Raw genomic sequence first — 26,738 nt, 5'->3', positions numbered from 1 at the left:
AAAAAAACAATGAAATTAGTTTTTTAGTATAATTTTATTTTAAATTATGTTTAATAATTAATTTAATGAGATGGTTGAAATTGCATGTATTATTAACCAGCCTCAAAATTCGCGGGTGAGATTTTGTTAACGCCAACCTCATGTCATTCTCAACATTTAATTTATTCCTCTCAAAACTCTCAACACATGTTTCAACCAACTGTGACAGAATAGCGTACCCAGATTACACTTATTTTAATTTTTTAAAAATATATGAAATTATTCAAACTTTAAGACACCATTAAAAATAAATATTGCATAGTGAAAATTTTGTTTTAGTTTTCTGCATAAGTTGGCGACCCCACAGAAACCCGTCGTGACCCCCTTCTGGGTCGCGACCCATAGGTTGGGAACCCGTGATCTAGAACATGTTTTTCAAGAAGCCAGCTGCCAAAAAACAAAGGATGGAACAAGAGGAGTTGACCCTGCAAGCTCCGGTAGCCTCTCCTGAATCTGACTCCGATTAAAAACAATAAAAAGAGACCTGCTGCAATGTGTAAAAAGTCTGTATCTGTATGAATGTGTGAAGAAAGTGTTCCTCCACCTCCTCCTCAACATCTGACTACCCAGCATAATTGGTGACTGCTCCATTTTCATTTTTTTATGGTACAGTATGGTTATTTTATGCTGCGGAACGAATTATATATTTTAACATGTATTTCTATGGGAAAATACATTTCGTATAATGGATTTTCACTTAACAGATGTGCACCTGGAATGGATTAAGTATGTTATACGAGGCATTACTGTAATTTACAATAGGTTTAAATCTCCAGTGAACAAAAATCTTAAGTTACTCATAGCATTCATATTTCCTTTACAAATGTAAAATTTCCTTTATATAGAATGTGCATAAATTCAATGCTCAGCTCAATCTTGCATCAAAACAGTGTCTAATTATGTTGAAAAATGAATACACATGATTAAAATAATCAGCTTTTAAAAATAGCAAAAATGATTTAACATTATCTTCTCTCTTTTCAAACCAATTTAACCTGCCATTACTTGAGGGTAAGCGCAGTGTTCACCTTTTGCTTTAAAACATATATATCTCAGGCTTATTGGAAGTTTTATGGCCAAATTCTAGTTTATTTTCCTTCCCAAGTATACCCTTCAACAAGATACCAGAATTGGAAATAATAGTTATTGCTAATGCTTTCAGTGCCACTTTTGTTTCAGTCATGTTGGACAAGTTACATGGCACTCATTCGTGAGTAATTTTGTGTCTTTTTTTCACATTTGAAGTAGTATGATTCTATTTGTGAAGTGATATTGTATATACATACTATATTAACTTGATGAAATATTTCTGAAATGACTTGATGAAAAGTATGAGAAAGAAAATGTCGGCTTCTTCCTCTCAGACGAGTGATAATCTATGTATAAAAATCCTAAAAGTATTGAGAAAGAAACCAAATCCTCCACAGGCAACATCAGTATCAAGAGAAAAGTGTGCATAGTGCCCAAAAAAGAATAGGAAAACAGCATCCAAGAGTATAACATGTAGCCTACTGCACCAATCTGCAGATATCACATAACAACAATCTGCAAACAATGCTACTTTAAAAATCCAGACTAAGGGTGTCCAACCCGTGGCCCAAGGCAAGTTCCAATGCAGCCCAATAAATGTGTAAACAAAACCAAAAAATTAAAAAAAAATTTTTTATTTATTTAATTCAAGGCATAAACTCAAAAAAGAAGTTTCACAAAGCCATGAACCTTTATTCATATTTTATTTTTGAGTGGAAAGGAAATATTTTCAAATACTTGGAGACATGTGAATGAGGAAGGATTACTAAATAAAGCTGGAGTTGTGACTCAAAGGATTATAGACCCAAATTTGGGGAAAGGAAGAAAAGGAGAGAAAGGACAAAAGATAAAAAGTAGTGAGAAAGGTTAAATAGATCTTCTATTATGCAAATATTAACCCTTAATTTTCCAATCTTCCTCACTTCTTTATCTTTTGTCCTTTCTCTCCTTTCCCTGCATTTGGGTCTATAATCCTTTAAGTCACAACTCCAGCTTTATTTAGTATTCTTTCCAGCATTGCAAGATTTGGCTACATTGTACCAAATGTGGCTACATATTATTTATAAATATATTACTTGAATAAAAATGCACTTTAAAATGGTGTTTTGTCACTTTTTATTAATTAAAGNAAAAAGAAGTTTCACAAAGCCGTAAACCTTTATTCATATTTTATTTTTGAGTGGAAAGAAAATATTTTCAAATACTTGAAAATGTGTGAATGAGGAAGGATTACTAAATAAAGCTGGAGTTGTGACTCAAAGGATTATAGACCCAAACTTGGGGAAAGGAGGGAAAGGAGAGAAAGGACAAAAGATAAAAAGTAGTGAGAAAGGTTAAATAGATCTTCTGTTATGCAAATATTAACTCTTAATTTTCCAACCTTCCTCACTTCTTTATCTTTTGTCCTTTCTCTCCTTTCCCCGCATTTGGCTCTATAATCCTTTAAGTCACAACTCCAGCTTCATTTAGTATTTCTTCCAGCATTGCAAGATTTGGCTACATTGCGCCAAATGTGGCTACATATTATTTATAAATATATTACTTGAATAAAAATGCACTTTAAAATGGTGTTTTGTCACTTTTTATTAATTAAAGACTCAAATAAAACAAATATTTGTGTTTTTCAAATAAATTTTCGTTTGTCTCTTTTATAATAAATGAATTTATCTATTTCTAAGTCTCCATTTATCAGTACACCTTTATTCTCCCAGTTCATTGATTGAAAAACACCTTCTAATACATTTGTAAAAAGTTTTGGGGAGATAGTATCACCTTTTAATATCGTTGGTATCTTGAAGCAAGCGAACTTTTGTGCTTGCCCCAAATGGAGACCATCTGACCCATCTGTAACCATCATTACAGATAGCCCTTCAGAGCTCCAGGACATGATTCAAGGAAATAAACAGAAGTGTAAAACTTGGCTGGAGTGCTTTTGGTAGGAATAGTATAGTCTTGAAAAATCAACAGATGCCCCTGTGCCTGAAATGCAAGGTTTTTGATCAGTGTGTCTTATGTTCTCACTTATGGATCAGAAACTTGGACTCTTAGAAAATCAGAGATCCAAAGACTATAGATTATCCGAAGGAAGATGGAAAGGTGTATGCTTGGCATAACAAGGAGAGATCAGAAACGTATAACATGGATCAGGAAAATGATAGGAGTTACTGCTATCATCGCTAGAGTAAAATCCCTCAAGTGGCAGTGGACTGGACATATTGCAAGAAGAACTGACCATCGTTGGACATCTGAAGTTCTTGATTGGATACCAAGAGATCGAAAACGACCAAGAAGATGTCCTCACACTTGGTGGGTTAATTAGATCAAGAAGCATCTTGGCACAATATGGAAGCGAAGTGCTCAAAACAAAAGATTGTGAAAGAGGCTTGGGGAGACCTTCATTTTGCAGTGGATTGATAACGGTTGATGATTTTACGTAAAAATTGAAAGTGTCTGTAAAAGTAATTTTTTAAAATATCCTTTTTCGTGATAAAGTTTTAATACTTATTATTATAATCTAGACATGTTAATCCTTAAATATACTTGTATATTGAGCCACAAGTATAGTCTATATTATATATACTTGTGGCCCAAAACTCCTTCACTTCTTCCAATGCAGCCCAGAGAAACAAAAAGGTTGGACACCCCTGATCTAGACTAAACAGATTCAGAACTTGAATAAACATTATAACTAAGTTTAACAATAATTTCAGATACCATATTTCTGTTTTTATTGATCTGATCAGATATCAATTTTCTATTTCTATATCAAAATTACTTTTAATATATTCTAACTAAAGTAAGGTAAACATTAAATGTGTACTAAAAATGTATACTCTCATCTAAGTAAAATTTCTCAAGACAAATCACTAAGAATATGAAAATATTTAGGATGAGTGCGGTGCTCAGCCTCGAGTAATGGTGTTACATATTCGACTGCAAGAAATGCCAGATTAATAAAAACAGAAACCATATTTATCAAATAAACCTTGTAATATTTTTTAAGCTCAATTTTTTAAAATAAATTAAATTACTTTACATTATAAATTTTATACAAACCTGCTTTTCTTAATTCTGCCAATTTTTCTTTCCTGCACTCCTTTTTCCTTTTTCTTCTGGCTTTTTTTGCTTCTATTATTCTCTTGTGTCTTCTGATTTTCCGTTCTACATTTTTCTAAATTGTAAAATGAAAGCCTATTAGAAAGAAATTTGAATTATTTAAGGGTGTGTTACTTTTAAAAATTTTACCGAAACATTATTTTGACCTTCACAATCTACATCTTCATTTCTTCCTAATTCAATATGCTTTCTGTAACAACTATTTCCTTTACTATTGATAGAAAAAATAAAAACAACATTTTAAAAATTATTTATTCACATTTATTTTAGAAAAAAATTCAATTGCACCATAGTTTGGTTTCAAGATATAATCTAATCAGATATTATATTTTCAATACAAATAAGAAAAATACAGGATTATTAGGATAGAGATTAAATTACAATAAAGCCTGAATAATCTGAATTAATAAATGGAAGGAGTTATTTCAAATATTAAGTTATGGATATTTAATAATATAAATTGATAATTAGATGTGTATAAATTATAAGTAAAGACTCATCAAAAGCTAGAATTTCTTATAGCAAACAAGAGACCACATTCCTTACTCTTACAAACAATTTTATTATAATGCAAACATTTTGAGCAGTTTGAAACACTCAGTTTACTGTTCAAAAACCCGAATCAAGCTCCTAAACGAGGCTGAAAAAATGTTACAGGTATACCTCGAGTTACGTCGTTCTCGATTATATGTCGTTTGTCAAAAAATATATGGAAAAATAAAAATCAAGTGTCATTTTATTTGACTTTATGTCCATCCACCACAAATATTAAAGTCATAATATCACTAGAAAAGCATTAAAGCACATAAAATCATATTAAAATATGTACATTTACAGTAAATGTTAATATATTCATCATAAATCCTAGAGAACAAAACACGAAAACATCAGTGTTTCTGTGGTCTTTAAGTGCTCGATTTTGGTGTTTTCCATGGTAGCTTCAATATCTACCGTTTGGCGTCATCGTCAGCGCCACTTGATATTAGTAAATTTAATATAAATTAGTTTATTTTCTACTGTCACAAGATAATTTTAATAACTGTATTTGTTATTTAACTTTACAAAATCATCTTATTTTATGATGTCTTAGAGCAAACTACATTCATAAATAAAGAGTCCGCAATGTACTATAAACAGTGCCAAATTGTAAACATGTACATTTACAAGTATGTACTGTACATACAGTATATGAATTCGTAAATTTCGATTACTTTTTTCCTGTACTATATCAAAAATTAAAATTTATTTGTTTGTAAGCTTAAAATAGATTCTTATTAATCATACATTATTAAAAATGCATTTATAAATAAAATACAGAACTGAGAATGGTTATTTGTGGTTTAGCCTAGAGACAAGTAAATTCGACTTACGTCGTTTTTCGACTTAAGTCGCCTCTCCTGGAACCAATTACTGACGTAAGGCGAGGTATATCTGTATAATAAAATTGTTTGCTGAAAAAAGTAAGGAAGGTGGTCTCTTGTTTGTATAAATTATAATATTTTATATTACACAATGATTTAATCCATAAAAAATGATAATTTCATAATCTGAATTTTCAAATTTATATCACTCAAAACTAATACACTACAGTTTGCATCATTCTAAATCTGAACATGCATCATTAGGTAGATAGATAGGTCTAGCCATCTAATGACATCTTATTGAAAGAAAAATTTTTTCTGTTTTTTGTAATGACCAAAATTAAGTTTTAATCTTTCTATAAATGAATTGTAACAACACTTAGTAGATTTTATTTTTTAATTTCATTGAATTGGCTATGTTTAAATAAAATTAACAATAACACATAGCATAATTTGTTTAAAACTGAAGAATGAATAATATTTCTAAAGAAATTACATAAATAAATAATACAATGTATAAAAGTTTAAAAAAAATGTTCATTTTTAATTACATTTAGACATATTCAGTTAGAAAAGAAATTCAACTAACTGAAAGTTGTGTTTACTTTGAACATTTTTTTTCATATAACAGATTGTGCATTATTCAAATGGTATAGCCCTTGAACTCTTGAATAAAGGTTAGAAGATAGAATATGGAAAAATGAGAGAAGGGAAGACGATGGCTAAATGACAGAAAATGATAAGCCCTGTGTAAATGTCCCATAAAGGCCAAGTTAACAAAAGATTTACATAATGTTTATATTTATTCTTCTACAATTGAATCTTTGAACCAACAGTTATATATAGTTAAACAAATAATATTAGATAGTGGCTTTAAAGAGGCTATTATTAATTTAAAGTTAGAAATTTATTATATTTATTGTATGTTCTTTGGAACTTAGCATAAAGGAACACTCCTTTTGATGGAAGATATAGATTTATTTTCTATAATTTACAATGGATATGCATTTCAAGCATTATGCCCTTCTTCAGTCCTTATTTTATTATGTACATCAATAAAACTAAAAATAATTATAGTGACAACTAAAATAACTAATAATTAAAACTGTGGGGTAAAACAAATAAAACTGTAGAAATAAAATTATTTTGCTTAAAACACATAAAACTGGTTATTATATTCATGTATTGTACTAAACTGAATCCATATAAAAATAATTTAAAAAGTTTTCCCCCAATTCTAGTAACATTTGTAGGAAATCTAAGCTAAAATTATTAAAAATTGTAAATAAATATTCTTTCAACTTGCCCATAGATTTATTGCTAATACTATGTAGGATATTGCAAATGATAGAAATCTGTAGCATTTAGAATCTGCCCTGTATAAAATCCTTTAAAAATTTAGAAAAACATTTTTTCCTACAGTATATAAATGACACAAAAGAGCATTAAAAAAATAGGTAAATTGAACACAAGACAGATTGAATTCAACAAAAGAATCATTCAGTTAGCTAAATTAGTTTAAGAAGAAAATTTTATTCTGGTTTGAAATACAATTAAAAAATTTTGTTTTCTTCAATTAACATTAAATGTTTATTTTTAGTTTAATTGATTACAATTTATAAGATCCCTGCAATATCTTACAAATATCTGAAATTTAGAAATGTATTTTAAAATTTCCTTTTTTTTCATGTTTAGTAGTACCTGTATATGTTTTATTTATGTATACATTGTATATTAAAGCATTTTTAATGAATGACTTTTTTTACTATTGAATAGTTCTTAAAATTAAATTTATAATATTTCCACAATGAAATTAGTATTTAAATAGTTGAATTCTATTCTGACTGAATATTCTTCAAATGTTCTGAATATTGTACTGAAAGTTGTGTGAATGCCTTGAATGTTTGAATGTGTATTGTCAATATAATGTAATTCTTTTAGTAAAATCAAATTAATTTATACTTTACAAGAAAAATAGAGAGACAATCAAAATTAGATTACCTGTCTGTAACTACTCTCGGTCGAGAATGGCATAACCAAATAGGTAAATCATAATCTCTATTTCTTTTTTGAAAATATTCCTTATCATCATCATCATCATCACCGTTGTCATCATTATCATTTATTAATAATTTACAATCTTTATCATTTATTTGATTTAAATTATTTTTATCATTAAAATCAATACTATTCAATAACTTTCCTACTGATTCAATATTTTCATTAGTACATGAAGTGATTCTTGATAATAAGTTCTCTTTCATTTTATTGCTCACATCTCGAAACTCTGTAAAGCTATGTGACACAGCCAATTCATTTTGAAGAATAGGATATTCTTCTAAACTATACATAAAAAAAAAAATAATTATGTTCAAATTTAAATAATAATCTATTCAGAAAGATGTAAAATATATATAAATAAATTATTGCATAAAATTAGAATTTTATGCAATATATGAAGTTTATACAGAAGGTCAATTCCTTTCCATGTGAATGAATTTACTAACCTCTCAGTTTATGACCTCCAACAGGGTTCGAGAGTCAAAGTATAAAATACTAAAATTAAAACCAATCACAAAAGATGTTGACTTTCAATAAGCATGGTTTCTGTTATTACATTAAAAAACATTAAAATATTAAAACCAAATAATTGCCAGATTATATCAAGCTATATTACTACTACTACTACTACTACTACTATTAATTAAATTTTAAGCAATTTGGCACTAGAAGCAGGCATTAGCTGTCATCGCTTGCTATTATGCTTTTAATAATTAATTTAGAAGGTTTTGAAAGAAAAGAATTGGCCCAAAGCGGGACCCGAATCCACAACTCCCACTTACCATGTGGTTATGTTGCCAGTCACTACTTGGATCTTCGTCCAGGTAGCATAACTGGCTTTGATATAATCCAGTAAACATTTGGCTTTAATATATAACTATCAGGTTTGGATGTGTATAATTGTAACTTATGTAAATGGTCAAATATCTTTATACAGTAGTCTCTCGAAAACTTGGCACTCAATAACCCGGCAGTCCGGATAACTCGGCCACACCCTGGCACGGCAAAAAAACCCTTAGTTAATTAATTTTCATTATAGACAGCTTTATGCCTCAAAGTATTTTTCTGAGGTCTGTCTTATCAGGTAAATTACTGTACACAGTGTATTCATTAATTTTCATTTTCATGTAGTAAAGGTTCTATGCCTTCATAAAGGACGTACTTTTCCTTTGTTTAAGGGTATTTGGGCAGTTTATTCTCTGTTGTATTCTCAAGTAAACAATACATACAAGTACAGTACAGTATTTTCTGAGGAAACACTCAAATTTTTTAAACCCCATTCCCGATAACCCGGCATTTTCACAAACTCGGCCACCCTTCTGTCCACATTAGGCCGAGTTTTCGAGAGACTACTGTATTACATATTAAACTGATAAATATTATTCATGATAATATTCTATACACATACACAATTATAATTTTATAATTTATAAATTATTGTTATACTGTAGAATTTTCTAATTTTAACCAATTAAAAATTATAATACGCAAAGCAAATAAATTAAATTCAAAATCTTTTGAATAATCTGTTTCAGTCTAAATAAATGAAATTAATTTTTATTGAATTATTAAAATTATGAAAAATATTAGGTTGTTCAGATAGTAAGTTTGTTTTTTTTTACCACTAGACGGATTAGCCGTAGTTTTTCCGCCATTTTCATTCTAAACCATATTATCATTATATATTTTGACAGCTAGCATTTTAAGGCTTATTTGTAAAAAATTTTGTTTGATTTCATGCAATTGTTTATTTTTTACGTCTCATCAAATATTGAAGATCAAAAGCAGCATTTTCGACATATTTTGCTCTTTTATTACTGAAAAGGTAAGAACACTGTTCAAGCAAGTAAAAAATTGTGTGACATGTATGGAGATGTATTGACAGAACAACAGTGCCAAAACTGATTTACAAAATTTCGTTCTGACAATTTCAATATTGAAGATGCACCATGTTTTGGATGGCCAATTGAAGCAATGAAAACAAAATAAAGGTACTGATTGAAGCAAACTGCTGAATAACAACACGTGAAATCACTGAGATTAAATTTGTCAAATTGAACTGTTTATGATTACTTGAAACAAATTGGTTTTGTTTCAAAGCTTGATATATGAGTTCCACATGTTCTTAAAGAGAGATGCTCTCTTTGGTGGGATTTTAAGAAAATTTTTTTCTTTTTTGGAGCTTTTACCAGACAATTTAACAATTGATTCAAAAGTGTACTGCCATTGAGTAAACAAATTGAGTAATATCATCAAACAGAAAAGGCATCAACAAAACAGGTGTAGTGTTTTACCACGATAATGTCAAATTTCACACAAGTTTGGTAACTCGTCAGAAACTGTTATAACTTAGATGGGACGTGCTGTCACACCAACCATATTCACCAGATTGAGCACACTCAGGTTATTATTTGTTCCGGTCTATACAAATTTTTTTAACTGTAAGACATTTACTTGAAATGACAATGTCAAAAATCACTTGGATCAGTTTTTGTAAGCAACAATCAAAACTTTTATGAATGTGAAATCATGCTACTACCAGAAATGATGATAACAGGTATTTGACCAAAATGGTCAATGTATAATTCAATAAAATATTTTATTTATTATAAAAATATTGTATTTTTTTTTCCAAGGAAAAAATGACTTTCCGAACAACCCAATAATATTATTAGTAATATTATTCAATAAAGAATTCTTCCAGATAAGTTACTTTCTTAAGTAATACTCATAAAATTCACAATTACCTGTGTTGCATTAGTCTAAAAAGATGAGTACGAACATGCTTAAGACGTGTATTATGATATTCGGCAAGATCTAAATATTCTTCTACCATCTGCCATACATAGGGATTGGTACCAGTAAACAGAGCAGGATTATGAAGTATACCTTCTACAAAGAAATTAAATAACAATTGTAATTGTGCTAATTTAATAAAATTGTCTCATGTGATGTAATCATTAACTCAGACCTACAGTAATTGGAGGGCCGAAATTAAAATAGGCTAAATTTGAGTCACTGGTAGGTTTTTAGCAGCTCACTTTACAAGTAAAGGTATAATTAATGATTAAACTATTTTGCAAATGAATCATATAAAAAAGAGAAATTTCAATTAATATCAATTAATCACTTATTACTTAAGATTTTTATCACGAAATCACATTAATGCACTCATTACATCTTTACTTTCTTTTATATTGTTTACATTTTTGTTGGCTGCCTGAAATCGTTTGGTGAACTGGAAGTGGGCCATATGTTGTGCAAGCCTGTTCTAATTAGATACAACTTATTATTAAAAGCTAATTTCTTTCCCTGTTATAAATTTAAACATAGTTTAAATTCTAGATATTAATAATAATTTTTTTATCAATAGTAACTTTTAACAGATATACTTATATGTAGTAGAATCAAAAATAAACCAAATTTATACTACTAATGTAATAAAGGTTATATTAAAAGTTTTATTTATCAACTAGCCTTTAATCCCTTTTTATATATACAGTAGAGCATCGATTATCCGACTCAATTGGGGACTCGGGTTGGTCGGATAACTGAAAAATCGGATAACCAAAAATAATGAAAAAAATACATTATTAGTATAGTATATTAGTATATCCCATGTAATTAGTATATTGCTATTAACCAATTTCACGTTGAATTTTCATCGATGTTAAGCCTAACAAATTTTTTTAAAATAATAATTGTCGCTATTATATCGTTAAAAATTATTTTAAAATTATTTTATTGCTCACAAAACAAACAACCATTCATAATTAGAAAAATAAGTCTCGTTTAAATACTGGCCTTCCTTCAATGGGCGAGCCAGTGTTGCTAAAACACGCAAAAATTTAACAAAAATAATATTAAAGTAGCCAAGACATAGCCAAATATTGTAGTGCCACATCACTAGCGGACATTTGAAATTTGCCAACTAGAACGGTCGGTTAACCGATGTGACAGTTAATTGGGGGTCGGATAATCGATGCTCTACTGTAATACAATATACTTTCTATAAATACATAGTGCATAATTTTATTGAAGGGTATCACAAATTGAAACCATTATTGCCTTATATGCCTCCAAAAATGCATTTCAACCCTGGTGTTAATTAGTCCTCATCAGTTATCATATTGGTATTCATATGTTATATACCAGGTTGTTCAATAAGTTTTGTCGTTCGATAAGAGGTGGCACTATTAGGAGTGTCACTTTATTAATCTATAAATAGTACTACTATTTCATAAACATGTGTCAAGTTTCAAGTAGATCTGTCAACTCATTGTATATTTGCAGCTGTTCAAAGTCAACGTGTCATTGTATTTTTTTACAATGGAAAAAATCGAATATCGTGCAGTGATAAAATTCTTATTTTTGGAAGGTGTAGCACCAAAACAAATTCATGAATGATTGACGATTGTTAAAAGTGTATAAGGACTCTTCACCTTCAATCAGAACAGTAGAAAGATGGGTTGCTGAATTTAAACGTGGTCGTACGAGTCTTGAAGACAATCCACATGAACGGCGTCCAAAAAGTGCATCAACACCAGAAATCGTAGCAAAAATACAGCATATGGTTTTGGAAGATCGTCGATTAACTGAGAGAGATTTAGTAGAAGCCCTAGGGATTTCGTTAGGCAGCGTGAGCAATATTTTGGCTGAAGTTTTGGGTTACAGAAAGCTGTGTGCACAATGGGTGCCGCATTCGCTAACTATGGAACAAAAACACATTCGAATGCAACTTTCTCAGCAACATTTGGAGCGTTTTAGAAAAGATAAAAAGGATTTTGTGCGTCATTTCATCACTATGGATGAGACATGGGTCTACCACCATGATTCTGAATCAAAACAAGAGGCTAAGGAGTGGTGTGAACCTGGTACTTCGGCTCTGAAGTGTGTTAGGGTCCAGAAATTGGCCAAGAAGGTGTTAGCATCAGTTTTTTGGGATGCAAAAGGAATTTTGTTTGTGGATTACCTCCAAACTGGTAAAACAATAAACTCAGATTATTATTGTAACCTTTTGGACCAGCTAGATGTAAAAATTTGTGAGAAAAGACCTGGTTTAAAAAAGAAAAAAATCATTTTTCATCAAGACAACGCCCCCTCTCACACAGCTCAAAAAACCATTGCAAAAATCAGTAAATTAAAATATGAATTGTTGCAACATCTTCCCTATTCGCCAGATTTAGCTCCCTCTGACTTCTGGCTGTTCTCACATCTAAAAAAATTCATGCGTGGGAAACAATTTTCATCAAACGAAGAGGTAATAGCAGCGTATTTCGACAGTCTTCCGGATTCTCACTTTAGGGATGGAATCCATAAATTAGAAGATCACTGGAATAAGTGTATTGAAGTTCAGGGAGATTACATTGAATAATAAAATGTATTTCAAACCATAAAATCGTGTTTTTCTTATCGAACGACAAAACTTATTGAACAACTGGTATAAGGCAAAAAATATTTAACAATGTTACAATACTCATACATTCATAAACTACATATCCTTAAAATAATAATAATAAAATGATAAAAACCAATAACAAATATAATATTCAGATCATAAGCTAGCTTTCAGCAGCTTTTTTGCCTTATATATAAGGCAAAAAGGCTTGATGTCATTACTTTCATTCATTATTTTGTTCAAAAAGGCTTGATGTCCTTACTTTCATCCATTGTTTCTCACCTCCTGAGGTGAGAAACAATGAATGAAAGTAATGACAGAAAGGACAGTGCAGAATGTGTATGGTTAAGGAAAAGAACACAGGAAAAAATGATTTTATTATGGAAAAAAAACGGCTGAAATATTGTGTACAAGTATAAAAAAAGTGTTTGTGCTTCATTACGCTTGTTTGAAAGAAAGCTCACTTAGGAGGGAAATATTTTCTACTTTGACGAATGGTGTGTAAAGATGCTAACAGATGTAGGTGCAGGAGAAGCTTATTTTGAAGATAGTGAAGGGTAAAAATTTCTGTGTCATGTAATAAAACCTGTTGTCTTTATTCTACTTATTAACTGATGATAAACAAATACTGCAAATTAAATAAACCATATTTTATCACAGGTTCTCTGAATCATATGCAAAAAATTATTATTTTACTTAACTATTACTTTCAATTCAAATACAGATCAGATCAGATCAGATCCAAAAAAAGAATGGATCTGACAATGATTTGTATTTGGATTGAAGATCAAATAAAATAATATTTTCCTGTTTTAAAAGGTACTGTGGCCCTCTTCTTATCATACTCCTATTAATAAGTTTAATAAGTTATACAATAATAATAATAACTCCTCCTCTCTCACAAGTCACCATCTTGTCAAGGTGAAAGAGCTTAATAGTTCTAATGAACTATAGAGTAATGCCAGCAGGAGACAAGTTTTAGTAGGACCATCCATGCCAGTAAAGTCTGTGGAGAGAAATAAAGAAAAAGAGTGACCCACAAGCAGCTTCTCATACAGAGTGGGTTGCTGCTAAACAGTGTGTTCTTCAATGAAGAACACACTGCTAATCTATAAATACTTGTCACATGTTCACAGCATGATACCTACTTGGACATCACCTGACTTAACAAAATCCACTTGTGGGTTAAACAGAGGCTCACATTCAAAAAATCTGCCACAGTCTCTCTTGGCCACCAAATGTAGCAAATGTAACACCAGCTTAAGTATAGCTACTACGTCAAACATATTTGCCACCTCATTCAACACACAATACATATACCAGAATCACACAGACAGAACTGCATAAAAACTGCTGGCTGGACTCATGGATGTCTCTCTTTGAAGAGATAGCAGGGTTTATTATGATTGCCATACAAGACCAGACAATAAATTCAAGAAATTACAGATAGCACATCTTAAAAGACAACACTCACAGACAACATTTGTAGGAAATACCAAATCATACACTAGACTCATCATAGACTACATCATATCAGGTTGAAAGCTTTTAGTATGAACTAATCACTTACATCAACATAACCAAATAGCAACTACAACACATCAAAAGCTTGCACACACCCAGAAACCAAACAAGTACACACCTCAGACAGTCATAGAAAACAACACAAAATATACTATGACTAAACCATAATCATAGAAGAAACATACATTCACGATAGACCAGATGCCACATTCATTGACAAACAAAACAAAATTACATACTATGTATGTAATTTTGTTTTGTTAATTTTGTAATGTGAGATCCGAAAGGCCCTGGGTCTAATTTGTGAATTTTTATTAAATATGTTTAAATATCGACACAAAATATTACTTCGATTTGTGAAAAAAAATATTGTTTTAGACGTGGGAAAAACCAGATAACAAATGTTATTTCCTTTCATCGAAGAGAACATCCTCTGTTTTTCCGTATCTGGTTAAAAATCTCGCTCAGATGGGAAATGGTTACCCCTCATTCATCCCCCTCTCGTCCGTTCTCACGAAAGAGTTACTGGACAATGATTGGACGAAAATTTTGAAATAAAAGGGGAAATTAGTCAGAATTCGAGGAGTTCTTCGACAGATCCGAAGCATCCAAACTCCACGCAGTTTTCCTCCTGATGGCCAACGCCCAAAACGGAGTCCGATAGACTAAGTCCCGAGTCTACACTTAGAAGAAGTGATATTTTTATATTTTGTGCACGAATTGATCTCCCATACGAAAGTAATATGAACTCTATCTACAAGGTGTCCTATACCTACAGAAACGAAGACGACGACAACTAACAGGTCGTATGTTTAGAATCATTTTGTGAGCTCTCTCTCTCGATCGCGCATTAGCATAGATTAAGTCGTAGCCTCTAGTTTGTCGCTAAATGGTTGTAATCGAAATTTTTGTATTCGTTTGTTTGAGATTTATTAAATTTACTCTTGTTTTATTTTATAAGAATGTCTCCTCAATTTATTCCGAATCAGATCGCAAACGCGTGTTAATCCGCGTATAATAAGTTTGATTAACTGGTGTCAAGGAATCCTGACGTAGATCCGAATCTCGCGATTTGGATCATTATTAAAAGCCCTCCTATAAGAACTTTTAGGATCGGATCTCTCGATCTGAAACCTGGAGAACTAGTTTTACCAACTGGGTGCCGAATAAGTGGTACAAACAATCCTCCTCGGATTAGTACCCCCGGCTGATCTCACAATAATAGACACAACTGTAGCAAGTACTCACAACATACAAAATACATGTGCTGAAAAAATTAATAAATACGCAGAACTCACCCATGAAATAAAGTATCTGTGAAGAAAGGATAAGGTACAAGTACTTATTGTACCAATAGTTCTTTCTTGCACAGACATCATACCACATACACAACAGAGAGATTAACAAAAGCACATATATAACACTTCTGAAGGTTGCCATAAATACATGTCATAGTTAGGAAAAAAAACACAGATACATACACAAACAGCACATAAACAAAATATTTTTTTCTGTAGTTATGCCATAGGCACTGTATATACGCCATGTAGGAAACATTCTAATAACACAATAATAATAATTATTATTGTAATTTAATTTATTTGAAATAATCAAACTTACCAGCAGACATTACTCCTTCCACTCCAGTATAATCTAAACACTTTTGAATATCTTCATAACTTAGTATGTTTCCATTGGCAAAAATAGGTATAGATACACCTTCCTTTATTGCTTTAATAACTTGCCAAGAAGCAATACCTGTTAAATCACCCTTCTGATCTCTAGTTCTTCCATGTACAGCAAGTAATGAAGATCCAGCTTCTTCTAGCATTCTGTTTAAATGTATTATAAATTACTATCAAATGCTATAAAATACTGATAAGAAATATTAAAACAATGTCAGTTTGTAATTAAATTATAAGTCACAATGAAATCTCTATTATAAGCTATCATCGATTTTTAGTCACATTTTCTCAGAATATAGGTTATTATGGAAGTCACTTATATATCATCTTCAACATGATACATAAAAAAATGATTAAATAAACTCATTAGCTTGTGCTCTAACATTTTAATATATGCACATTTATATATATACATACAGTCTTTAACAATTAGCCATACATTTATATAAAATATCAATAAAAAGAAAACTTTACTTGTTTGACCAATATCTTTTTCCTGCATTTCTTGAGATAATTTTAAGTAATGAGATGGGAAATTGACATTTTCATTAAATATAGTAATAACTCTTAAGATTACTAATTCTTATTTATAAAAACTTGAATAGATGAATATCTGTACAGAAATTACAGATATTCTGTTGATAACTATTGCCACCCACAAGAACTATGCTTTTTCTTTTATTATATAAAGTCAATTTCTCAATAACATACTGAAAAAGTAATATCAATACTAACAAGAACTTTATCTACACCTTTAAACTTCATCTAATATCCAGACTGATGAAAAAATGTATTTTCATGATTGAAAAATATCACCATCATAGATTTCAGCATGTTAACAGAAAGCATTGATAAAATATATCAATTTGCTATTAAAATATTGTTATGAATATGAATTGACTGACTGAACAGATTGATTATGAACTATATATAACTACAGATGATATGGCATACTATGTTATGCTAAATTTTACAGATGGTGGTGGTGTGTAGTGTATCAAAGCCAAAAGATTGCCAAATTATATCGGGCTGTATTACTACTACTATTATTAATTAAATACTAAATAATTTGGCACCAGAGGCAGGCATTAGCCACTATATCTTGCTAACTTTAATAATTATAATTAAATTAATATTTTAATAATTAATTTAGAAAGTTCTGAAAGTAAAGAATTGGTCCAAAGTGAGACTGAAACCTGCAACTCTATCATATTCTGCAGTTGCATTGCCAGTTACACTATCTGAACCTTCATCCAATCCTCACCTCTAGAACTACTACAGTGTTCCCCGAAAATAAGACTGGGTCTTATATTAATTTTTGCTCCAAAAGACACATTAAATCTTATTTTCAGGGGATGTCTTGTCCAAAGGCACTGTCTTGGATATTCACAAATATTTAATTATATTTTAATACTTAAAATAAATGATAATATAATGTCAATAATAATATTTATTTATATTTAATTATATATTATTACTTTATAATTCAATACAGCTATCGTGGGTTGCATTGGATGTATTAAATATGACTATTTGGCTGACAATCTTAACTGGGACTTATTTTAGGGGTAGTGCTTATATTACGAGCATCCTGAAAAATCATGTTAGGGCTTATTTTCCATTTAGGTTTTAGGTTTTATTTTCAGGAAAATGCAATGCTATTATTATTATTAATTAAATGGTTATATCTAAATTATAGGTTCTGGAAGCTGTAATTTGGATATAACCATACTCTGTTACCACAGTTATTAAAATATTAATTTAAATTAATTATAATTATTAAAGTTAGCAAAATATAGTGGCTAATGCCTGCCTTTAGTGCCAATTATTCAGTATTTAATTAATAATAGTGGTATTAGTAATAGTAGCCTGATATAGTCTGGCAATCATTTGGCTTTCATATATAACTATTGGGTTTAAGATGTTTATATTTGTATAGTGTATCATAAGACAAAAATAAATTTGTTCTTTGATACAATGAAATTTGATATTCCATATCTTCCAAAATATTTATTAACTACTTTTTATAATTTCAGTTGTGATATTGTAAGGGGAAACCTGACTTCTTTTCATTCTTGATTATTTTTGTTTAGTTACATTTATTTTGGGAATTGTTTTTTAATTTATGGGGACTACTTTACACTCTTGACCAGAAAGACAAAAAATTCTAAAAGTTACCATCCACAGTTTGTCTACCTGAAGAATATTATCAACCATGTAACCTCCAACTTCCAAAAAAAAAAAAATTTCAAAACAAACCAAATAACACTAATTTATTTTTTCAATAAACGGGTGTTAAAGAATTGTTAGGAGTAGAGTAGCTTCCAGTAGGGAACATGAAAAGTATTGGTCTATGAAACTATGCAAATGAGATAGGCAGCAATTTTTTTGTTATATTAAAAGGGTATAAATTAATGAGTACTTAGTGGAAGGGTTTTCCTAGCCTTGCTAGATGTTTGGTTAACATTCTGTATTGTGAGAAACTGTTGAATCTTTGTTTAATTGATTATCATTTAACCCTGCTCGATAATAACCATTTTGTTGTAGCAATAAAGCAGTATCGATTTAACTAATCATCATCATTAATATTGGTTTTTGTAAACTTTTGCCATTAAACCTTATTACTGTTACTAGCACTATTAATTCTTGTTTTTTTGGTATTTCAACTGCAGTTTTTTTAACACAACTGGATTTTTTCCTCAATGCAGCCATATCTGCATGCTATAAACTGTAATGTAAAGCATTATCAAGGGATTAGAGTCATAGTGTTTAAGTGTGTTCATGTGAGTAAGACTGAACCTTACAGTATCTCTCAACAAGAAAAATTATTTCTATTAACTGGAATAATTATGATTTGAATATAATAATCATTTCTTCTTAATTAAGTGAATGGATCTCTCTCATATTAATTTCTATCCATCACACTTATTATCTTTGCTCCATGCATACTTTGAGTTCATTTTAATCAAAGTTTATTGTTTGACAAATGTAATATCTTATTACATAATTTTCAATGTCATTATTCATTTAAAATTAGTAAAATTTCTGTATAACTTTTATATTATTTTTCTATGTTAGATAATAGTAAATATATATATCTCAAAACATGATAAGTACATTAGATCAAAACTTTTCAAACAAATTTAAATCATTTTTCCTTAACTAATTTTGAATTTAATTACCATTTCAAAAGAAGATTGTATATTTTTCAACTTTATATATATACATACATACCACAAAGCCATCAAAATATATGACACACAGACATCCAATACAAGATCTCACACTTGACTTAGTGGGCCCATTTTGCCATTTGTTTTTGCAAATAAATGTTTTATACTGTTATATAATTTAAATGTTATATTAATTATACTGTATGTGTTTTTGCAAAAAAAAACACATACAGTATAATTTTCTTTTTTTATTAATAAAAAACAGTTTTAAAATTTTTACTTATTATTAGAAAAAGAACTACAGTAGAGCATCGATTATCCGACCCCCAATTAACCGTCACATTGGTTAACCGACCGTTTTACTTGTCAAATTTCAAATGTCCGCTAGTGATGTGGTACTACAATATTTGGCTATGTCTTGGCTACTTTAATATTATTTTTGTTAAATTTTTAAGTGTTTTAGCTGGCAATACGGCTCGACCATTAAAGGGCGGTCAATATTTAAACGAGACTTAATTTTCTACTTATGAGTGGTTGTTTGTTTTGTGAGCAATAAAATAATTTAAAAATAATTTTTAACGATACAATAACGACAATTATTATTTAAAAAAAAAATTTGTTAGGCTTAACATTGATGAAAATTCAATACGAAATTGGTTAATAGCAATATACTAATATACTATACTAATAATGTATTTTTTTCGGTTATCCGATTTTTCAGTTATCCGACCAACCTGAGTCCCCAATTGAGTTGGATAATCGATGCTCTACTGTATAAAGAATTTATAGAGATAGGTACCATTATGGACCCCTAAATTTTTTTCAGGCCTGGATTCCAGATTTATATATACCAGGTTGTCAAAAGGGAAAGCCCTTTTGACCAGGACTGTGGAGTCGGAGTCAGAAAAAATGTGTCGACTCCAACTCCCACATTTTAAATTTACTTTAGTTATTTTATTTAAATGAAAGAAAATTTATTATATATTTATTAATTTTTTAAAATCTTTTTGTATTTTGTTATAATTCATTTATTTTAAATACAAAATGTATCAATTTAATTTATTAAATATGTAGTGTTCTTTGTAGTATTTGTGTTTAGCAGTTAAATTATTTTGACCCAATTGAATTTAAATATTTTTGAATTATTCTTTTATTATCCCCTGCTCTAAATAAGTACTCTATTTTTCTGAATGAGTCAGACTAATTGATCAGAGTGTATATTTTTCTTTTCTGAACGAGGGGCTTAAGTAGCTAGATCGTACACTTTTTAGTTTGACTAACTCTTCTGGAAGGGTGAAATTGAAGTGCGAATGCTGTTGAATATATATGTAGATGTAGAATTTTATTGCCCCCTTTCTCATCTTATTAAATATTTGTTAAAGATTAAATTTTTTATGCAAATAAATATTAATGTAAGTTAAATAAAAATACTAACTATAAAAGTATTTTGGTAAATGCCCCAAGCTCCTTTCAGAGTTCAGGGTAGGGTGCCCCCATATAATGATTTAGTATTTAATTTTGCTGGAGTCATGAGTTGGAGTCAGCCTACTAAAATTATCAGGAGTCAGAGTTGGAGTTGAGTGTTTTTTTTTACCGACTCTGCAGCCCTGCTTTTGACAACCTGGTATATAAAATTCAAAAGATAATTTATATATTTCTTTTATTTGTTATTAGTTTTGTTGTAATATTTATCAGATGTGTTATTTGGAGAAGGTAGTTTTCTGTTTGTCAGAACATTAACAATTTGTAATTTTTGTATTAAAAAAATAATAATAGCAATATTCAAAATAAATAACAATTTCAGCTATATTTGATATAAAAATTAATTTAATTTTCATATTAATTTTCATTCAATATAAAACAATGGCATAGAAATGAAATGAGGATTTTTGAGTGATTGTTTAATTGATACCAGCAGATAGTACATTTAAAAGATATTTAACTTCTCATTTTATCTGACCATTTCACCATTTCATCAATGAAAATTTTAAAACTGAGTAGAATAATACATCTAGAGTTTAACTAAAATCTATATTTGGAAGTTGCTATTATGGAATGAAATTTATCGACCAAATTATATAGTAATATTAAAAATTACCAAATAAATTATTTAATTTCTAGATACAAATAAAACCACAAAGTCATGGCCGAGCGGTCAAGGTGGCAGCCTATTGCTCTGGGGGACCCAGGATCAAATCCAAACTGGTCAAAAAACCTCCAGGAATTTTTGGGGTGGTCCATCCTGATATGTTGGCCTCCGTCCCTCACCACCCGGCCGCCCCATTGCGGGCCTGGCCAAACCCATAATGGGCTCGCTAAAAGAGATCCCTTAGTGACCACAGGGCGGAAAGAGTTAAAAAAAAAAAAAAACCACAAAGTCATTAATTCATTAACCATCAAATAAAAACTACATAATCATTCTTTTAAAAAACAGACNTTTATGTTAGGCGGTTAAATGTACAGGAAAACAAGTAAATTAAGTGCATTTGACGTGGCATTATCGATTCATTTATATTGTTATACGTCACGCTCCATATAACTCTTTAAAACGCAGCTATTCAAATTGATATATATATATATATATATATATATATATACATATATACATATACATATATACAGTATATACTACATCAGCAAGAAAAAAAAATTAGAAAATAAAAGTAAAAAATTGAAATTTATAGATGTGTACATTATAAAATAATACCATTTTATTGTTATTTCATCACACAATAAATTACTTTTTATTGTTATTAGAGGTTTGTTTCGTATCGTGTCCTCAAATCTCGAATTTCATCCACTTCTAATTAGCTTTAAGGATATATTTAAGTCCAAGACAATGCTTTTTGACGATGTTTAAGAGGGTGGCCCACCCCGATTCCCCCTAAACATATCCAATTATAGAAATTAATCATTATATATACGTAAATGCACCGTTCAGATGTGGCCCAACTCTTACCAACTTTCGCCCTTAATTTAAAAAAATTATTAACTACATGTGCATATTTAAGATTTAACAATACAGATAAAATTAAGTTAATAATTTTAGTATCGTCTATATTTAAATTTCACCTTGCATAATCCACTGAATGATGAGCATTACCAGATAATATCCTTATTTTGCAGCTTACTGGAACAGATAATTCGATAGAGGCTTGCCGTAATATTCTTCTTAATAAATCCCATTTATCTTGAAGAAAAGCACCATACTGACCTAAACATAATTATTGAATTTAAAACTGTGATAAATAATTTTGCACCTTTAAGAAAAAAGTTTTAATAATAATATTTTAGAACAAACATATATGATTCATTGGGTTTATCATTAACATCTATTGAGTTGTCAGCTATGAAACATCCATTTCTCACTGCATCTTACTTTGCATACATATAATGGAAATGACTACATTGAGATGGGGGGTGTCACATTTTTCTACCTGATTATATGGCTATTTCATTTTATAATTTAGACCACTGTGAGTTTTACATGAAATACACATCAGATACTTGATACTTTTTGAATGCTTTGAAAAAACCTTGTGCAATGAAAAAATGCCAATTGCATGTCATCCCAGTTGAAAAGTTACTAGGATAGAAATTTTTTCAGATGTTTTTACGAAATTTTAAATGTAATAAAAATTGAAAAACAGGTGTTCTGGGCTCTGAGACAAAGTGTGTCTCCCAGAGGGTTTTAAATCTGGTTGATTTTTCAAAAGTCATAGTTGTTTAGTAAATGGCAATGCTCCTGAAAATAGTTCAGCTTGTGTATTTACAAAACATTTTGAATAGTTCAAATGTTGATGATAAAACATGTCAGTGAAAAAAGCTATATAGACCTGGAAAATATGCTTTGGAACAAAATTTGGCCCATAGGCCATAGACTGACATAGAGCATTCAGAATTTGCAAAACATTTCTCAGGCTCAACATATGCAGATAAAATTATATGCACATTGCAGAACTATTTGTTTTAGACTGAGAATGAGTAGAGAAATCAAACATAGAGAAAATATATTTATAATTTTCAATGTTTATTTCAAATTATGTAGCTTTATGAAATATTTATTAAATCATACATACAAAAAGATATTCTAGTTATATAATGCATTTTAGTTATAACTAGAGCAAAGCCAAAATATTTAATTTTGTCCTGGTTAGATCTTCGAAAAAAACATTAAAAATTGTAAAATTTTGATAAGTAGTAAAGTTTACTTGTCAAAATTAGCATTTAACAAACAGTTCTAGTAAATGAAAACTATTTCATTTACTAGAGCCAAATTACTCAAAACAACATTTGGTTTCATTTAGTTTCATACTAGTCAATAAATAAAAACATAATTAGCCAAACTCAAATATGGCTACTTTGCTTATCATAATAACAACCTAGTAACACTTAATGACTGGATATTTCTATTGTATGCTAAAGAAAAGTAGAAACATGCTCTATTTAGTTTTCAATTAAATTTCAAAGAATTTTGTATGAGTCATAATAGTAATATACTAGACATGAAAATGAAGTTAAATGAAAACTTTCACACTATTACAAATATTATAATCATTATAATTTATAAGAACATTGTGCAAACACAGTATAGTGAGAGAGAGAGAGAGAATATAAGATATTCAATGTTACCTCTTCTTGCAATTGCTTGAGGACATCCAATATTTAAATCTACAGCATCACAATATGGTTCTACAAGTTTTGCAGCTGCTACAAATATATCTGGATCATTAGCACTAAACTGAAAAATGTTATAAACAAAATAAGTTATATTTATAAATACTGTAAATATATTTAAATTTTAAAAGATTCATTCTACTAAATGGTTCAAAAATATAAACAGTTGCATCATTTATAGAAAAGTAGCAGGTAAGCCCGGTGCTGCCTGGGCAAAAAATAAAAAAAACAAACGCTAAAGTTATTTTGTACTTCTAACCTTTCTATTATATTATATAGTATTTGATTTATATTCACAAAGGTTATATTACTTAAGGGTTTATCACACTGAGTGACCAATCTAACACATTTAAAAAATTTTTTAAATTGTGTACATTAGAGGAATAAAGAATTTTTAAAATGTGTTAGATTGGTCACCCGGTGTGATAAACCCGTACCTAAGATAACCTTTGACATAATTTATATAATAAATCACAAATACTATAATATAGAAACATTAAAACAAAAACCATATAAAGAGTTTGGTTATTTCAGCCTATCATTGCCATGTTTATTGCAATAATTGGATAGTATGAAATGGCACAAATTCAATGGTTAAGAAGACAGGAATTGAAAATATATCTTAAATTTATCAGATAGCATAATATTTTCTAATGTTAACTCTAAGAAACTGTACCATTCACAGTCAAAAATCAAACCGTAATCTTCCAATAAATCGAATTTCGAAAAAACGGACCAAATATTTAAACTTGGCACCCTCAGAAACCACTTAAATCATATTTTGTGCTGGCTGGTAACCTTATATTATGTAATTTTCTTATTCAAATGCCACCATACTGCTGGTCTGATAGAAAGGAGCCAAAGTTAATTTGAGCAAAAGTAGTCATTGACTTCCTCCCGGAAGAGAGGATGGTCAATGACTCATTAATACTAGTCTACTATTAATATTTGAAAACTGATCCTTTGTTGGATGGGTTGTGATGGCTCTTCATGTGATCAAAGTTGCTAACCCTGATGTCTGAAAGACTTCATATGACTTCTTTAAATAAAAAAATCTTGTAAAAATGCTAGAATAATTGCTTTCATGTGATAATAAATTTTTTAAAATTTTGGAAACATTTTATGAACTATGCAGAAAGTGTGTTCTCATAAATATTGTATTTATGGAAAGATTATTGGGCTGAAATTTGAAAAAGTTGTAAACCTATAAATTCCAACTGTTGTCCACCCATTTGTCTGTCCTTCCTTAATCTTGAGAAAGGACTTAGAATAGATGAAAGACGAGACCAGATATGGAAAGCTTAGGGTAGGAGGAGGCCCAAATTAACTATATACAAACTTCTGGTTTAGAATGGAAGTAATGTTACTTTGATTCAAAATTTTTCTCCAAACAGAGTTAGATATATGACTGATACGTCTTTATTGCTAACAGGAAAAGTATGATGTACAGGGACAAGATCACCACTAAAAGAATTGAGAATATTGTGATAAAAAGTTGCAGTCCAGCATTATGACAATGTCACAATAAATAATTGCTCGTTAGAATTAGTTTGGTTTATTTGCTTACGGCAATATGACGAGTGATCTGCCAATGAGGATGCATCCCGGAAAGTTGTAAAGTTGCCAATGAGGATGTAAAGTTGGCGCAAATGAAGTATTACTAATGTGAAGAAAACCCAGAAGACTCCACTTGGCCATGCATAAACTTCTCATTTAACAAACATTGTTATAAGAGAAGCTTTTGATACTTGTTTTATGCACAGTTTTATGAGGAATTCTCCAAATTGTGTTTCTCTGGCAAGCAATATGATTTTGTAAGATAGTTGTTATGTATATTTTATATGAGATTTTTGAGTCTTTTCTCAATATGTGCAATAAAATTACATATTTTATCATTTTTTAAAACTATTATCCTTATATTTTTCTAGCTTTTATTTTAATTTCATATGAGGGACTCTGTAATTTTGTTTTGCTCAAAACAGTTCTAAGACAAATTAAATTGGGAAATGTTGTTTGTTTTAGAAGTTCAAACAGATAATAGTCACTAAGTGTATGGTTCGAATTGTGTGGCAGGTATTATATGACTTCCCAGTGGTGTTACCTGAATTATCCAAAAGGTAATGTGGCCAACATGAGATCTGGGGCCTTAGTCTTGAGTTTTTCGTGTTACAACTCCCAACGTGTTGAAGGTGTCACGTGGTACCATCTCACACACTGACATCAAATTGGTAGTCTCGAGTTCTAATTCATGTGCTTTCCCATCTCACCATGCGAGTTGCTACTCACATTGAGTCGAGCATGTGAGATCGCTACACGAAAGTAAAAATGGCTGACGGATACGCAATTCTTATCGCTATCGAAGAGTTAGAAAGAGCCGAAAGACGTTGTTTGAGAAGGCAACAAATTTTTCGACCACGAGTAGATGACATTTCTTTTCGTGTCAAGTCAATACTAATAAAAAAAACTTTAATTCATAATTGATAAATGTATACAGCAAATTTTTCTAAAAATAAAAAGTATCTAATTCATCGAAAAAGAGTATTAAAATGATAGTAAATTATATGTATAGATTATTAAAAGCATAGACACTACATTAAGATTATTTATTAATCAGAAGTGTTAAGTTCTGATTAATAAATAATCTTAATAGACAAAACAATTTAAGAAATAGATC

At 29.9% G+C, this 26,738-nt stretch overlaps 1 protein-coding gene across 1 annotated transcript in view; it reads right to left on the bottom strand.

Annotated features, from left to right (window-relative positions):
- The window catches only part of LOC111625636, a 53,813-nt gene that overhangs the window by 15,440 nt on the left and 11,635 nt on the right, over nt 1-26,738 (bottom strand). The window contains exons 2-8 of the mRNA XM_023368840.1: nt 24,020-24,132; nt 22,460-22,601; nt 16,150-16,361; nt 10,355-10,499; nt 7,548-7,889; nt 4,315-4,396; nt 4,126-4,240 (exon numbers count right to left, since the gene is read on the bottom strand). Coding sequence (XP_023224608.1) covers nt 4,126-4,240; nt 4,315-4,396; nt 7,548-7,889; nt 10,355-10,499; nt 16,150-16,361; nt 22,460-22,601; nt 24,020-24,132 — 1,151 coding nt within the window. The remainder of the gene's footprint in view (nt 1-4,125; nt 4,241-4,314; nt 4,397-7,547; nt 7,890-10,354; nt 10,500-16,149; nt 16,362-22,459; nt 22,602-24,019; nt 24,133-26,738) is intronic.

Source organism: Centruroides sculpturatus, unplaced genomic scaffold, assembly GCF_000671375.1.
Source record: "Centruroides sculpturatus isolate CEXI.00-Female unplaced genomic scaffold, Cexi_2.0 scaffold356, whole genome shotgun sequence".
In the NCBI taxonomy this organism is placed as follows: Eukaryota; Metazoa; Arthropoda; class Arachnida; order Scorpiones; family Buthidae; genus Centruroides; species Centruroides sculpturatus.
The sequence above is the reverse complement of the archived record's forward strand: the minus strand, read 5'-3'. Positions and strand labels throughout refer to the sequence as shown.